Source organism: Oryx dammah, unplaced genomic scaffold (genome assembly GCF_014754425.2).
Source record: "Oryx dammah isolate SB20612 unplaced genomic scaffold, SCBI_Odam_1.1 HiC_scaffold_16, whole genome shotgun sequence".
Taxonomy (NCBI): Eukaryota; Metazoa; Chordata; class Mammalia; order Artiodactyla; family Bovidae; genus Oryx; species Oryx dammah.
The window spans coordinates 54,045,776-54,058,874 of NW_024070200.1; the positions used below are offsets into that span (position 1 = coordinate 54,045,776).

The 13,099-nt window shown below is 46.2% G+C and overlaps 1 protein-coding gene across 2 annotated transcripts in view; it reads left to right on the forward strand.

The window, feature by feature from the left end:
* The window catches only part of SLCO3A1 (solute carrier organic anion transporter family member 3A1), a 373,911-nt gene that overhangs the window by 320,962 nt on the left and 39,850 nt on the right, over positions 1-13,099 (forward strand). For both annotated transcript variants that reach the window (XM_040256981.1, XM_040256980.1), the window contains exons 5-6: positions 3,358-3,522; positions 12,451-12,649. In XM_040256981.1, coding sequence (XP_040112915.1) covers positions 3,358-3,522; positions 12,451-12,649 — 364 coding nt within the window. The remainder of the gene's footprint in view (positions 1-3,357; positions 3,523-12,450; positions 12,650-13,099) is intronic.

The window sequence follows — 13,099 nt, forward strand, 5'->3', positions numbered from 1 at the left end:
TCCGATTGCTTCTCGGCTGGAATATAGAATTGGATTGCTCAGTGCATGGTGATCCTGAGCCTCCAATCATTTAGCTCAGTCCATTCCAATAACTAAGTTCCTTAAGTCCCTGTCTTATATATAGATTTTCATTTCTGAAACTTGGTAATCTTTCCCAGAAATGATAAGTTTTAAATTGTATGTATCTGTCAGTTTTTGACCCATTGTTCTGTCATTTTGATGAATTGAGCATGTCTGTTAACATTATTAAAAACTTATGTATCTTCTATAATTATTTTATTCTAATTAGTTGGGCCATTTAGAGGTTTTGTCTCCTAGGAGATGAGATTGAGCCTGTGTAATTAGCGCTCTTCTTTAGGACAGCTGGCCAATTCATCACCTTGGTGAGCAGTGCTAGACTCAGCTCACCGGCTTATTTTGTGTGACCATGGGCCCTGATTGGTTTTTCCTAGCCTTGGGATGGTATCTGCTTCATCTGGGAGTCTCTTTTATCTTTTTCTGTTCATACAGGTGGGATCAAGTATACCATGCGCCAAGTGTTCCACATTTTGATAATTATGGGGGAACAGAGGTCCCCTAACTTGTCACTGGTATACCACTTTTACGCATTTCTGCCAGCTGTACCATTATTTATATGACTTCTCTTTAAGTAACTGTAAATCTATTTGTTTTTCTTCTAGTTGCAGCGAGCAGGGGCTATATTGTGATACATAGCTTCTCATTGTGATAGCTTCTCTCTTTGCAGAGCAGGAGCTCTAGAACATGAGCTCACTAGTTATGGTACACAGGCTTAGTTGCTCCATAGTCCGTGGGATCTTCCCAGACCAGGGATTGAGCCCATGTCCGCTGCATTGGCAGGGAGATTCTTAACCACTGGACCACTAGGGAAGTCCTAAACCTACTTGTTTTAACCTAGCATCATCTTAAGTTATTGTAGCCATGAAACCAAATCCTTGATTTATCAGTTTTATTTAACTTTAGTAAGTGTACATCTAAATAATATCATAAATATTGAAATTATGGTTGTGTCCTGATATCCCCGGACTCCCTTGCATACTGCCAGGACATGTCATCACTCCACATCTGGTCAAAGATCCTGTACCAAGGATTCTAATGGCTGAAAATATCCAAATAACATGATTACTTTCAAAGGATTTTAAGAATACCAAATCTCTCACTTGTGAAAGCACAGAATTAAAGTGAAATCCCAGTGGTTTATGAAACCACATACTTAAAAAACAGAGTGTAATACAATAAGATTGAAATGAACCAGCTCAACAGAAACATGCTTCAGTTCCACTGGTAATTAAAGTGGTAAACAAGCCACAGAGTATTTTTGCCTACCATTAATCCTCATTTGAACCCTGAGCACCAGGGCAGCTTCTAGGCTGCCTTGAGTGATGAGAAAAGATCACCGGAGGAAGGAGGAACAGATAGAGCAAAGATCTGGGGCCAGGGCATCCTAATGGAGGGAAGACACGCCCCCCCCCCCGCTCAGCGCACAGACCTGGGTGGGGAGGACCAGGTCCAGCTGGGGTGGGGCCAGAGCGAGGATGGAGCGTGATCAGAAGTGTGATCAGACAGCCGAGGGGCAGATGGTGGGCCATCATGCCACATGTGGATTTGGGCCATTCTGGAGTTCTGAATAGGAAAATGATTAGAGCTGTTCCCACTGGCTACTGTATAGGGGAGGGCTGTATTGGATAAAGAGTAAAAGTAGTCAAGACCTTGGTTTTCCCCACGCGAGAGGTCATGGAAGCTTGGCCAGGCACCTATGGTTGTGAGAAGGAAGGGCAGGATAGAGGTTGGGTTATATACATACACATACCCACACACACATATATATGCATATACACCCACTGGGCTTCCCAGGTGGCATAGAGTGAAGAATCTTTCTGCCATGACAGAAGATGCAAGAGACTCAAGTTCGATTCCTGGGTTGGGACTATTCACTGGAGTAGGAAACGGTACCCCACTCCAGCACTCTTGCCTGGGAAATTCCATGGACAGAGGAGCCTGGGGGGCTACAGTCCATGGGGTCACAAAGAGTTGGACACGACTGAGTGACTAAGAAAAGCACATGCATACACTAACATTTCATTTTTCTTGAAACTGTTAAGATTAAATATGTCTTTAAAAGAATAGATACATGTATATATGTGTAACTGAATCACTTTGCTGTACACTTGAAACTAACACAGTATTTTAAATCAACTATACTCCAATGTAAAATAAAAAAATGAAATGAGTTGTTAAAAGAAAGATTATATTTTCTTAGCACGTGCAGCTATAAATATTTATCACAGGTGTAGTGATATATCCACTTTGTTGCCGTTCAGTCACTAAGTCATGTCCAACTCCCTGTAGCCTCATGGACTGTAACACACCCAATTTCCCTGTTTGTTGCTGTCTCCTGGAATTTACTCAAACTCATGTCCACTGAGTCAGTGATGCCATCCAACCGTCTCATCCTCTGTCATCCCCTTCTCCTCCTGCCTTCAGTCTTTCTCAGCATCAGGGTCTTTTCCAACGAGTCGGCTTTTAGCATCAGGTGGCCAAAGTACTGGAGGTCCAGCTTTAGCATCGGTTCTTCCAATGAATATTCAAGTTTGATTTCCTTTAGAATTAACTGGATTGACCTCTTGGCAATCCAAGGGACTCTCAAGAGTCTTCTCCGGGACCACATTAGAAAGCATCAATTTTTCAGTACTCAGCCTTCTTTATGGTCCAACTCTCACATCCATACGTGACTACTAGAAAAACCATAGCTTTGACTATATGGACCTTGTCGGCAAAGTGATGTTTCTGCTTTTTAACATACTGTCTAGGTTTGTTATAGCTTTTCTTCCAAGGACCAAGCTTCTTTAAATTTCATGGCTGCAGTCATCATCCACAGTGATTTCAGAGGCCAAGAAAATAAAATATAATGTATCTGTATATAACTTAGATATACTGATATAACATAATTAATGCATTTATAATATATAATTAAGTTTATATTTTACCTTTTATGAAACAAACCCCAAATGCCTCTTTCTATATGTTGGATAGAAATAAAAATTTTTGAAAGGCTTATAAAATAGTGTTTCCAGTGTGCTGTTAAAAAAAAAAGACATTGTGTGGTTTTTCCTGCTTTAGTAGTTTTCAGTTTAGTTGACAAAATATTAGAGTGTATTTTAAGCCACAGTTTTCACAATTATGGCTGACTTACGGGTTATAGGCCTCGGCCTGAGCAACCAGGTGCTGTTTACCGACTCCTGGTGCTGTTTACTGGGATGGGTCAAAGTGGGACCTCGGGGGCAGAAGGCCTGGGAGTGCAGTATCTATGACCTTGGTCATCTGCTTCTCTCCTTGCAGTGATCCCCAAGGTCACCAAGCACCTGCTCTCAAACCCCGTGTTTACCTGTATCATCCTGGCCGCCTGCATGGAGATTGCAGTGGTGGCTGGCTTCGCTGCCTTCTTGGGAAAGTATCTGGAGCAGCAGTTTAACCTCACCACCTCTTCTGCCAACCAGCTGCTAGGTGAGTCTGTGTCACCCACTGGTCCCCACCCCGCACAGGGAGGCTGCCCATGCCTGGAATACCATAAGCATTGACTGACCAGTCAGATAGCCCAGACCGTGCTGCTCCTGTCGCAGAATATACATGTGGTCGGTGTGCAGAAGAATTTCAGAGTATTTTCTTGGAGTAAGATTTACCCACTTGAAGCAGTTGCTTAAAGTACATGGTAATAAAGAGCTAAAATATAAAATGAGCATAGGAAGCATTGTGACAGGCCAGGAAGTCCATAAATTGGTATAAACTGGAGAATTAGGGGGAAGATGTGATGAACAAAGAGGGGAATCAAGGTGGATCTTGAAAGATTAGTACTTGGTTGACCAAAAAGATCATTCTGTCCATAATATGTGATGGAAAAACCCAAATGAACTTTTTGGCCAACCCCATAGGCTTTGATCAGGAGCGTAAAAAAGCAAGAATATTCTCGGCAACATGAAACCCATGGTCAACAGATATAGAGGTTAGAAGCCATTTGCTCGCCTCCATTTTTGTGCCCATGTCAGATATAAAATGGATCATAACACTCCTTCTCCGCAAGCTCAAGTGTGGCCTTACCAGTCTTCTCAACAGTAAACCACAGACATCTGCCTCCAGTCCTTTGGAGTTGGCCTGCTAAAGAGAACCCGTTTCTACTCATGAGAAGCAGGATTACTTATACCTGATAGGGAACATGATCTCACAGCACAAGGAGAGGGAAGGGTCAAGAATGACTTCCAGGTTTCTGGCTCAGACAGGGGGTGGTACCATTTGTGAAGCCTGAAAGTAGCAGAAAAGAATCAGATCTGCAGGGAAGGCTGTGAGTTCAGACGTGAAGTTGCTGAGTGTGAGATGGCCGTGATGTATCCATGTGATGTCCTGTGCGTGGCTGAGGACTGGAGAAGGAGATGTGGACCACATCAGTGTGTGCATGGTCACTGAGGACATGGGGGTGGAATTTCCAGAAGGATATTGTGTAGAAATAGAAGGGTGGGGCAGGGCGGTCCTCTTGGGATTCGGCACTTTATCAGGACCTGGCGAGAGGAGCGTCTGAGAGCGTCGCCAGAGGACGCAGGTGCTGGCCGGTGCTCTCTGTCACTGGAGCTCCGGGCTGGCGTGGGGGACGGGCCACAATTAGCAATATCCTTTTAAATGTGGGGGAGCCGAATGACACTTTTAAGACAATGACCATTATCAAAACAAAATGTATAATTTCTTAATTTGAAGAATAAATTAAGTGTTTAAATGCTAAAAAAAAAAAGAAAGAAAAGAAATAGAAGGGTGAAACACCACCCGTGAGGAAATAGAGAGGCATAGAAGCATCTCCTGAAAGAGACTCCTGGGTCACAGGGCATCAAGGAAGAGATGACTCCAAGAAAGAAGCCATCAGCAGTGAGAGTGTCCACGTGTGATGCAACCTCACATGCCTTGCTGCTGCTAAGTTGCTTCAGTTGTGTCGAGCTCTGTGTGACCCCACAGACGGCAGCCCACCAGGCTCCCCCGTCCCTGGGATTCTCCAGGCAAGAACACGGGAGTGGGTTGCCATTTCCTTCTCCAATGCATGAAAGGAAAAGTGAAAGTGAAGTCGCTCAGTCGTGTCTGACTCCTAGCCACCCCATGGACTGCAGCCCACCAGGCTCCTCCGTCCATGGGATTCTCCAGGTAAGAGTACTGGAGTCGGGTGCCATTGCCTTCTCACGTGCCTTGGGTCCCTTCAATAAGCAGGATGTCTTTCAGCCGATGTCAGGGCTGTGTCCTTGAAGCTGCAGCAGGTAAGCCCGTGCTGTGGTGTGAGGAGCAACCCACAGGAGGCAGAGAATAGCTAGTGACTGCAGGACGCGTTCCCAAGCTTAGCAGTGGTAGGAAGGAGTGGAGACACAGTGCATGATGTGTGTTGCCATCAGGGGATTGGAGTGATGGTACTGTTGCTAAGACACAGTTGCTATTGTGGCAGGAAGGACTTGAGGAGGTATCTCAGCAGAGGGGAAAGAGCCAGCAGAGGTGATGTGCGGAAAGGAGAGGGAATGCAGTAGACAGCGTTTGATGGAAGAGCTCATCTGTTTCAGAAAGTACAGAGAAGGAAAGATATGAGGATGACCCCTGAGAATGTGACATTCCAGGCTGAAAGTTGAGAACACGCCCTCCCCATGGAATTATCTTCTGGAAAGGAGGGAAAACCACTAGACCATTCAGGTATGACCTAATCGATTCCCTTATGATTATACAGAGGAAGTGAGAAATAGATTTAAGGGACTAGATCTGATAGATAGAGTGCCTGATGAACTATGGACTGAGGTTCATGACATTGTACAGGAGACAGGGATCAGGACCATCCCCATGGAAAAGAAATGCAAAAAAGCAAAATGGCTATCTGGGGAGGCCTTACAAATAGCTGTGAAAAGAAGAGAGGCAAAAAGCAAAGGAGAAAAGTAAAGATACAAGCATCTGAAGGCAGAGATCCAAGGAATAGCAAGAGGAGATAAGAAAGACTTCCTCAGCGATCAATGCAAAAAATAGAGGAAAACAATAGAATGGGAAAGACTAGAGATCTCTTCAAGAAACTTAGAGATACCAAGGGAACATTTCATGCAAAGATGGGCTCGATAAAGGACAGAAATGGTATGGACCTAACAGAAGCAGAAGATATTAAGAAGAGGTGGCAAGAAAACACGGAAGAACTGTACAAAAAAGATCTTCACGACCCAGATAATCACGAAGGTGTGATCACTCACCTAGAGCCAGACATCCTGGAATGTGAAGACAAGTGGGCCTTAGAAAGCATCACTATGAACAAAGCTAGTGGAGGTGATGGAATTCCAGTGGAGCTGTTTCAAATCCTGAAAGATGATGCTGTTCTGAAAGTGCTGCACTCAATATGCCAGCAAATTTGGAAAACTCATCAGTGGCCACAGGACTGGAAAAGGTCAGTTTTCATTCCAATCCCAAAGAAAGGCAATGCCAAAGAATGCTCAAACCACTGCACAATTGCACTCATCTCACACACTAGTCAAGTAATGCTCAAAATTCTCCAAGCCAGGCTTCAGCAATGCGTGAACCGTGAACTTCCAGATGTTCAAGCTGGTTTTAGAAAAGGCAGAGGAACCAGAGATCAAATTGCCAACATCCGCTGGATCATGGAAAAAGCAAGAGAGTTCCAGAAAAACATCTATTTCTGCATTCTTGACTGACAAAGCCTTTGACTGTGTGAATCACAATAAACTGTGGAAAATTCTGAAAGAGATGGGAACACCAGACTACCTGACCTGCCTCTTGAGAAACCTGTATGCAGGTCAAGAAGCAACAGTTAGAACTGGACATGGAACAACAGACTGGTTCCAAAGAGGAAAAGGAGTATGTCAAGGCTATATATTGTCATCCTAGTTATTTAACTTCTATGAAGGAGATCAACCCTGGGATTTCTTTGGAAGGAATGATGCTGAAGCTGAAGCTCCAGTACTTTGGCCACCTCATGAGAAGAGTTGACTCATTGGAAAAGACTCTGATGCTGGGAGGGATTGGGGGCAGGAGGAGAAGGGGATGACAGAGGATGAGATGGCTGGATGGCATCACGGACTCGATGGACGTGAGTCTGAGTGAACTCTGGGAGATGGTGATGGACAGGGGGGTCTGGCGTGCTGCGATTCATGGGGTCGCAAAGAGTCGGACATGACTGAGCGACTGAACTGAACTGATGCAGAGTACATCATGAGAAAGGCTGGGCTGGAAGAAGCACAAGCTGGAATCAAGATTGCCAGGAGAAATATCAATAACCTCAGATATGCAGATGACACCGCCCTTATGGCAGAAAGTGAAGAAGAACTACAAAGCCTCTTGATGAAAGTGAAAGAGGACAGTGAAGAAGTTGGCTTAAAGCTCAACATTCAGAAAACGAATATAATGGCATCTAGTCCCATCACTTCATGGGAAATAGATGGGGAAACAGTGGAAACAGTGTCAGACTTTATTTTTTGGGTTCCAAAATCACTGCAGATGGTGATTGCAGCCATGAAATTAAAAGACGCTTACTCCTTGAAAGGAAAGTTATGACCAACCTAGATAGCATATTGAAAAGCAGAGACATTACTTTGCCAACAAAGGTCCGTCTAGTCAAGGCTATGGTTTTTCCAATGGTCATGTATGGATGTGAGAGTTGGACTGTGAAGAAAGCTGAGTGCCGAAGAATTGATGCTTCTGAACTGTGGTGTTGGAGAAGACTCTTGAGAGTCCCTTGGACTGCAAGGAGATCCAACCAGTCCATCCTAAAGGAGATCAGTCCTGGGTGTTCTTTGGAAGGACTGATGCTAAAGCTGAAACTCCAGTACTTTGGCCACCTCATGCGAAGAGTTGACTCATTGGAAAAGACTCTGATGCTGGGAGGGATTGGGGGCAGGAGGAGAAGGGGATGACAGAGGATGAGATGGCTGGATGGCATCACTGACTCAATGGATATGAGTTTGAGTGAACTCCAGGAGTTGGTGATGGACAGGGAGGCCTGGCATGCTGCGATTCATGGGGTCTCAAAGAGTCGGACACAACTGAGCGACTGAACTGAACTGAACTGAAATAGGAGTAGATCATGTCCTGAGAGGAATGGGCAAGGTGATATTTTCTGATCTTCTCCTTTAATGTGTCCTTCACAAACTGGCAGTAAACCCATGTGAGGGTACTGACCTAACATGAGTCACCAGGAAAACACATGTGAACAATGAAATGCTAGTCCACGTCCACCAGACCAACAGCACCAAGTGTTGGTGAGAAGGTGGAGCCACTGAAACTCTCGTGTGCTGCTGGTGAGAAAAGTTCTTTTGCAGTGCCTACGAAAGCTGAAAGCATGTGCTTACTCTGGGATCCAGCATTCCCCTTCTGGGCATAATCCAACAGAAATGAGTGTTTAGGTCCACTTATTTATATATGCTTAGGTAACAGTAGGGCTTCCCTTATAGCTCAGTTGGGAAAGAATCTACCTTCAATGCAGGAGAGCTGGATTCAATTCCTGGGTTGGGAAGATCCCCTGGAGAAGGAAATAGCAACCCACTCCAGTATTCTTGCCTGGTAGAATCTCATGGACAGAGGAGCCTGGCAGACTACAGTCCATGGGGTCACAATAGTCAGACACGACTTCACAACTAAACATATATATATACACATAGGTAACAGTATCTAAAACAGCTTTATGCATAAACCCCCAAACTGGAAACAGTCCAAATATCTATCAGTTAGTAGAATGGGTAAATAAATTATAGAATATTCATACAGTGGACTGCCACACAGCATAAGAAAGCAAGAGCTTGTATATATACCTCAATGTGGATGGATCTGGGACAGTCAAAAGACGTCAGACTCAAAAGAATCATATTAATAAGAGTTAGAAAGAGGAAAAGTTGGACTTCCCTGTTGGTACGATGGATAAGAATCCGCCTGAAGATGCAGGGGACCCGGGTTTGATCCCTGGTCCGGGAAGATTGCTCATGCTGTGAAGCAGCTTTAAGCCCGTGCACCACGACTGCTGAGGCCACACTCTAGAGCCCTGGAGCCACAACTAGGGAAGCTTGTGAACCCAGAGCCTGTGATCTGCTGCAAGGGGAGCCGCTGCGGTGAGAAGCCTGCACACCACAGCGAGGGAGCAGCCTCCCACTCCCTGCAGCTGGAGAACAGCCACGCAGCAGCGGAGACCCAGTGCAGCCCAAAAGAAGGAAAATAAACACTTTTTTAATGGAAAAATTAATGAAAGTAATAGAGGCCAGAATGATAGTTACTCTTGGACTTTGGGTGAATGAGAACAGCAGGGAACCCCTGAGGCTGCTGTAAATGTTTTAATACGGGGGTGTGTACAGATGCAACAACTCATCAGTGTTCCCTTAATCTTGTGCCCATCACAGAACATAAGGTATCAAGTTAAAAAAAAAAAAAATTAAAACCCTACCAACAAGGATGTGGCCAGACCCCAGCACCTCTCCCTGGGGGCTACCAGAGCACACAAGCCTGATGTTTTTCTTTTTCTTACTAATAACTCTTTACCATCCACTCTTTTATAAGTATTTTCTTCCAAGAGATATTAGCAAAATGCAGTCAGCCCTTAGTACCCATCTGACAGAGATAGGGTAAAAAGTGTCTCTGTAGACCCAGAGGGATGGTACTGGGAGGGAGGTGGGAGGGGGGTTCAGGGAAGGGAACACTTGTACACCCGTGGCAGATTCATGTTGATGTATGGCAAAACCGATACAATATTTTAAAGTAATTAGCCTCCAATTGAAATAAATAAATTTATACTTAAAAAAATAGTGTCTCTGTAGTTACAGTTATAACTTCTCCATTATACCTACGATCTCTCCGATTTAGCCCTCCAGCACCCAAAGACTTTCTTTCTCACTGCCTGATTTCTTGACTGCAGCTTCTTACATTTTGATCACATTTGCTTCAAAGTTGGGGCTCTGTTCAACTTCAGAACAGATTCCTAGAGTTTCCTATCAACAAAGCAATAGTCTTCAGGGCAGAAGACAAAAATCAACCTCGCTTTCCTGCATCTGTCTCTGTCTCAGTGAGTCTGTCTGTTAGGGCACGTGGCCCGGGGAGAGGCAGCCTGGTGGCCGTCTGTCGGTCTGTCCGTCCGTCTGGCAGTCCAGGCAGGCAGGACATGTGCCCTCTCCCTGTGCCCTTCCCATGGCATCTGGAGGGTTGGCTGCAGGAGGGGCTGACAGGGGGCCCGGAGGGGACAGAGAGAAGCCACAGAAGCCTAAAGGCAAGGCACGTGCCCCAGAGGCCTTCATCAGTAGCCCCCGCAGACCTCGGGGAGGAGCCCCCTGCCGGCATCCCCGGCCATCAGTGCTGTCTCTGGACCACCCGCAAAGTCATCAGTAGAAGGGGCAGAGTTCCGAAAAGAGCAGCACAGATGATTAAGGGCTGATGGCCTTGATTTATGCGTGAAGATAAAAAGGACTCAATCTGCATAGGTTAAGGTAATGAGGATGGAGTTTGGGAGGAAGTTCTGATAACCGCCCGCGTGCTAAGGCTTCATACACATCAGGGAGGGAGAGGGGAGGTGGATGATGGCTTGGAGAGAAGGTGCCCAAAGCCTGTTATTGCCATAGTTACCATCATCACCAGGGGCTGCTCCCCGCCGCCTTTGATGGAAAATGGAACGGAACGCAGCCTGCTCTCCGGGCGTGGGCTGTGGTCATCGGTGTTCACTGACACAGATCCAATCTGCTCGCTCTTTCGTTCATCCAGAAAATAGTTCCCAAGTGCCCAGGCACAGAGAACCAGGGCTGAACAGGATGGAACGGTCGGTCCTTGGGGAAGCTGCATCTTAGGAGGGCGAGAGAGAACAAGAAACCGGAAAACCAGAAATGTCCGAGGCAGCTTCACATAATGAGGAGAGCCATGCAAACAATAAAATGTGGCAGGAAACACTAAGGAACTTCAGATGGGCTGCTGGATCGGGCTCCCTGTGAGGATAGGGCTCAGCCAGGTAAAGGCATAGGGGAAGAATGTCCTGGGAGCTCCCCTGCTGGCTCAGCGGTAAAGAATTCGCCTGCCAATGCAGGGGACGCAAGTTTGATCCCTGGGTTGGAAGATCCTCTGGAGAAGGGAATGGCAACCCACTCGAGTATTGTTGCCTGGAGAATCCCATGGACAGAGGAGCCTGGCGGGCTACAGTCCATAGGGTCACAAGGAGTCAGACATGACTTAGCAAAACAACAGCAGAATGTCGTAGAAGAAGAATCAGCAAGTGCAGAGACTAGGGGCGTGAATGGATTTGGTCTGTACCATGGGGAGAGAAGAGAATTGGGTGTGGTTGGGGAGTCACTGTGGCATGGGGGAGAGACAGGCAAGTAGGGGTGAGGTCCTGAAGATCGTGTCTGTACCAGGATGAGAAAGAACCAAGTGCAGACAACCCAAGAACGTCAAATAATACAAAAATGCTGTGTTTTTCTTAAAATCTGACTTGTGCTATTTTCTTTGCAGAGCTCAGCCTCCCTGATTATGCTTTTCTCACCCGAATATTAAAATTAATTTGCATTCCTTTAGCACATACTAGCTGATTGATGTAGTCAATTGACCTAGAGATCTGTTGATTGGCAAGCAAGAGGCAGCCTAAACTGGAAAATTGGCCATACACAGTCTACATGGTGGATAAATGACATGCAGTAATTTAAAGCTGAGTTTAGATGAAATGAATAAGAACAAAACCAAACAAGAGATTGGAACTCCTAGGATCCTTGGGTCCTCCTAAGATGCCCTGAGTCTCTGAGAATCAGAAATAGCAGGTTTATGGTCCTGCTGCCTTGCAGATAGCTCTGTTTATAAGAAGGTGTTGGGGAGGGGGATAAAAATGTATGCCAATTACTCAGCAGGAGCTACAGAATGTATTGATTTGATCAATGCTACTTCCTGAGAAGTTGTGGGGCTGGTTAAAACACTGTCTCTCTGTAGGTTGGTGAGTTCTGAGGCCTCTGTTTAAACAACCTCCAGACCCTTCTTTGCCTGAAGAAGAGAAAATCCCCAAATGATCTTGACCCCCCTTTCCCACACCGCCTGGGAAACACACAGAGGGCACATTGCTAACACGCACGTGTGTTTCTCAGCCCATCTGCCCTGTCTGTCGGTTGTTCTCACACCAGCTGGGGCTGTTTCCCATGAGGGTTCCCCACTTAGCATGAGAGGTGTATGACTTACATGCCTCATCACTGTGAGTTTTAACATGTCTGTGTCCCCCCAATTATCTGTGGGCTCCTTGAAGGTAGAAATGAGGCTGTTAGCAGAGACGTCAAGGTACAGGGGGGGGATGTGGCACCGCGGTATTGTCACGGGGGATTCTGTTCACGCAGGGCCCAGCCTCAGGGCTGGTGCCCAGTGTCTGCGCTGACTGGCCCTGCTCCCCTGGCTAATGGTTCCCGCCCCTCTGCTCTGCTCCAGGGATGACTGCGATCCCATGTGCCTGTCTGGGCATCTTCCTGGGCGGTCTCCTGGTGAAGAAACTCAGCCTGTCTGCCCTCGGGGCCATTCGGATGGCCATGCTCGTCAACCTGGTGTCCACCGCTTGCTACGTCTCCTTCCTCTTCCTGGGCTGTGACACGGGCCCTGTGGCTGGGGTTACTGTTCCCTATGGAAACTCGTAAGTCTCAGAAAGGTCACACACACACAAACACAAACACACACACACACACCTGCCCCACCATCCCCTGCCTGCCCAGGGATGCCAAGACCCTCTCTCCAGGGTAGGTTAATGGAGCCTGCTTCATCCCTAGTGACCCTGACCCGGAAGTTGATGATGCCTCTGCATCTTCCAGCCAGTGTTGAAGGATATATGTGAACCTTCTGGGTGGAGAGGACAGAATTCCACTTAAAGGCTGTCTCCCAGCATGGCCAGGGGAGCACTGGGGAGACAGGTGGACACTCACTCCCCAGAGGATTCAAGTGCCTGTTTTTGGCATTTGATTTTAGGAATGAGGTGAGGATAGAAAATTAAAAATAGGTTTTATTTTAAAATTCAGCTTATAATACAAGAGAGAAGTGTGTGTGTGTGTGTGTGTGTGTGTTAGCTCAGTTGTGTCCAACTCTTTGC